Raw genomic sequence first — 4,056 nt, forward strand, 5'->3', positions numbered from 1 at the left:
AATCATTAGTTGCAGCCCTAAGAGGTAGAGCCGAGAGAGAGACAGGGAGATACAGCTGAGAGAGAGACAGAGAGACAGAGAGAGAGACAGAGAGATACAGCTGAGAGAGAGAGAAAGAGAGAGAGGGACAGAGAGATACAGCTGAGAGAAAGAGAGAGAGACAGAGAGACAGAGAGAGAGGAAGACAGTCAGGGGGAGGAGATCTTCCCCGGGCTGACGCGCTTGTTCCGCGGTGAGAATCCCCCGGCGCTGCGCGGCGCGGCCGGTAGCCTCCAGAGACATCTGCTTCCAGTTAGCTCGCCGCGCCGCGCAGCGCTGTGACGCCTTTCCTGTGCTGCTGCTCCACGCTGCTCCAGGCCACGCTGCAGCCCTCCCAGCGCCACGGCAGCCAAACTCTCTCCACAATAATAATGTCACTCAAAACACACACACACAACCACACGTACACACACACACACACACACACAACCACACACACACACACACACACACACACACACACACACACACACACACACACACACACACACACACACACACCACACACACACACAAACCACACACACACACACACACACACACACACACACAACCACACACACACACACACACACACACACACACACACACACACACACACACACAACCACACACACACACACACACACACACACACACACACACACACCAGGACACACACAAACACACACACACACAACACACACACACACACACACACACACAACCACACGTACACACACACACACACACACACACACACACACACACACCAGGACACACACAAACACACACACACACACACACACACACACACACACACACGTGTACACACACACACACACACACACACACACACAACCACACACGTACACACACACACACACACACCAGGACACACACACACACAGCACACACACACACACACACACATACACCACACACACCCCCACACACACACACACACAATACACCACACACACACCACACACACGCAGGCTAGAGGAGGTTGAGGCCCTGTATCAGGGCTGGGTATCGCCACTGATTTCCAGATTTGATACGATTCCGAATATACACGAGGTCCCGATTTCGATTCGATTTCCAATTCGATATCGATATTTCAGCTACAATATCAATTTTGCCTGGATATGAAAGAGATTCTCGATGTTGTAAATTGTGCAGGGAACCCTGTAACCTGCGTTATTAAAAATATGAATGTTTACGAGATCTTGCTGCGCCATGAACCAAACCACGTGAGTCTAACAGGGTTAAAGGCGGTAAATTAAAAGATTGATATTGGGATCTATGAATCGATATCAGTTCCTTTAAATGAATATCGATTCTATTGATAAATTGATTTTTAATATAGATATGTATTTATCGGCAGGCTTGCTACAATGCTTCTCAAAAGCTGCACAGACGTTTGATACACGTTACAGAAATAAAAGAACAGAGACTGTAAGTCCACATAACTGGCTCAGGGTAATGATACAATGTCTAATAATCTATCATGCTATTCCCCCCCCCGGTTCCCCTCCCCCCCGAGCAGACCGCCCAGAGGAGGCCCTGGACCGGGTCTCATACCCCTCCGGCTTCCCACCCGCAGACACGGCCAAGGAACGTCTGACCAAGCTGGAGGTGCCGTGCTGCCAGGAATTGAACCCGGGTCTCCAGTGCATTTACCTGCACACTACCCAGACACCCCCCCCACACACACCGTGCTATATCATCCTGAACACAACACATTCTCACTCCCAACTGGTCAGAAAGTCACGTTGGCTCAGAAGGCCTCTCCGTCACACGTCAGTCCTTCCTCTCCAGGAAGTGACGGCCTGACGGAGAGGACCTGAGCCAACGTCAGCTTGTGACAGGGTTGACTCAACAGACCTTTTTGTGTGTGGCAAAATGTCTGCTGTTTGTTTTGTGTGTCTCTCCAGCCCGGGCTGCTGCACCACCCAGCAGGCCATCCCAGCCAACTACGCTGACATGGCGATCAGCTAGCGGGTCTTGAGTCTGATACACAGTAATAAGGAGGCTCTGACTTCTGCTTCTGACCTGTCAGGTTCGGGGAGAACAAAATGGCAGAGCACATCGTATCACTCATACTGGGTGTAAGACACTTTGAGACTACCCGGTAAGTCGATACGATACCACGCTGACTTTCAGTGAGGTGGTTCCTGCGTGGGGGGGGGGGAGAAGGAAAAGGGTGACCCCACTTTCAGTCAGGTGATTCCCTGCGTGCGGGGGGGGGGGGGAGGAGAAGGAAAAGGGTGACCCCGTGTGTGTTGGGGGAGTGGAACAACAGGGTGACCCTGAGATGGAGAAATACCGACGACGACGACGAGAGGTGAAAAAAAACACGAGCCCACGCAGCCCCTGCTGAGGAAGACTCTCACCTCGTACGCCACAACGCCGGGGATTCTGGGTAGTGAAAGTGTGAAGGAGGGGGAGATGAGACAGAGAAACGAAAGTGCAGTGAGGGGGAGGCAGAGAGAGAGAGAGAGAGAGAGAGAGAGACGAGGGGGAGGCAGAGAGAGAGAGAGAGAGAGAGAGAGAGGAAGTAGCTTCTCAAAGGCTTTCCTGCGTGGGAGGGACTCCCTGCACCATCAACACAAAGTGCAAAGCGTTGTGACTGGAAATCCACTAACCTCATATTCACTTGCATCAATACCCAGGAAATGCAGGTTCCCTTCCAAGTTAACTGGTTGTCTGCTGCCGACCTGTGCTTTCAAATCTGCCATATTGAAATAACGTTCAGTGTTTTTTCCCCTAGAAAAATGTTTCAGGCCTGGAGGGATTTCGAAACGTACCCCCCGACCGCAACGGTGGGGCTGGCGACGCTAAACTTTTAGCTAACCCGTTCGCATCTATGTTTCGCAATGGCATCCCAAGTATCATCATACTATTATGGGGTTGCGATGCGAACAGTTGTATTATGGGATGTGTGTTTCCCAGGCAACGACACACGTTGACACGTTTTGGAACAGCGCCGCACGCTGGCACGATGCTCCTAAAAGCAAAATGCTTATTGTTTTGAATGATTTTGGCATCTTCTATTACTGTCAACACTGTCAACACCAGTATTGTTGTATTGTAATAATATGCCATAAAGGTTTGTTGAAATGTGGGGAGAGCAGGGGGGGGGGGGGGGGGTTATAATAATAAAAAAACCAATAAAAAAAAACACTTTTTTCTGGCCTGGCGGGGGCGTTGTTGGCCTGGCGGGCCTGCCAGGCCTGTAGAATGGTGAGGGGAAACACCGACGTTATGTACTGCTCATGATCAAAACAAAACTTACACCAACATTCCAAGCTCCTTCACATTTTTCTCAACTTGGACGAAATACATTGAGCATAAAAACTCCTCTATCCAAAACCAATTTGAGCTAAAAAAAAATATATATATAAATATAATATGTTTTTGGGACTGGAGAACGCTGCTCTAATTGCTCCCAATTGGGGGCGAGCACGAGCAAACGAGGACAAATGAAAGTTGAAGGAGGCAGTATTGATTAGCGTGGAGGTCAGGCGTAGGTCATCCCCGTCAAGAGAATCAACAAACAGCCGGCAGCGCCCTGCTCGGCTAAGCCAATCACCTTCTGACCCTGGTCCGCCGTTGCCATGGCAAACGACCCTCACACCACATCGACGGTATATATACACCCTCCTCGCCGAGTGAGAGCAGCACAGACAGCGGCGCCCCCCAAAGACGGCGGAGCTAAAAAACAAATTAACGAGAGGCTCTTAATTACTGTTCCACTCGGCGTACCGCACGATACTACTTAACATCCCTCCTTCTGCTTATCTCCCTCTTATGTCATGCTCTTGCTCATGATCCTCATATCTCATTTTCGAGCCATTTTCTGCAGAGAAATATTCCAACTACTCTCATATTCGCTTCCTTGTCTCTCCCTCCCACTCCTCTCCCTACTCTCCCCCTCTCTCCCTCCTCTCCCTCCCTCCTCTCCCTCCCTCCCTCCTCTCCCTCTCTCCCTCCCTCCTCTCCCTCCCTCCCTCCTCTCCCTCCCTCCCTCCCTCC

The 4,056-nt window shown here is 50.7% G+C and overlaps 1 protein-coding gene across 1 annotated transcript in view; it reads right to left on the minus strand.

Annotated features, from left to right (window-relative positions):
- Window positions 1-3,640, minus strand: part of samd11 (sterile alpha motif domain containing 11) — a gene marked incomplete at both ends in the record, with an annotated part of 11,133 nt that extends 7,493 nt beyond the window's left edge. Inside the window, one exon of the mRNA XM_083639249.1 lies at window positions 3,580-3,640. Within this exon, the coding sequence (XP_083495375.1) occupies window positions 3,580-3,640 (61 nt within the window). The remainder of the gene's footprint in view (window positions 1-3,579) is intronic.
- Between the last annotated feature and the right edge of the window lie 416 nt (window positions 3,641-4,056).

Source organism: Poromitra crassiceps (assembly GCF_964638095.1).
Source record: "Poromitra crassiceps genome assembly, chromosome: 6".
NCBI lineage: Eukaryota > Metazoa > Chordata > Actinopteri > Beryciformes > Melamphaidae > Poromitra > Poromitra crassiceps.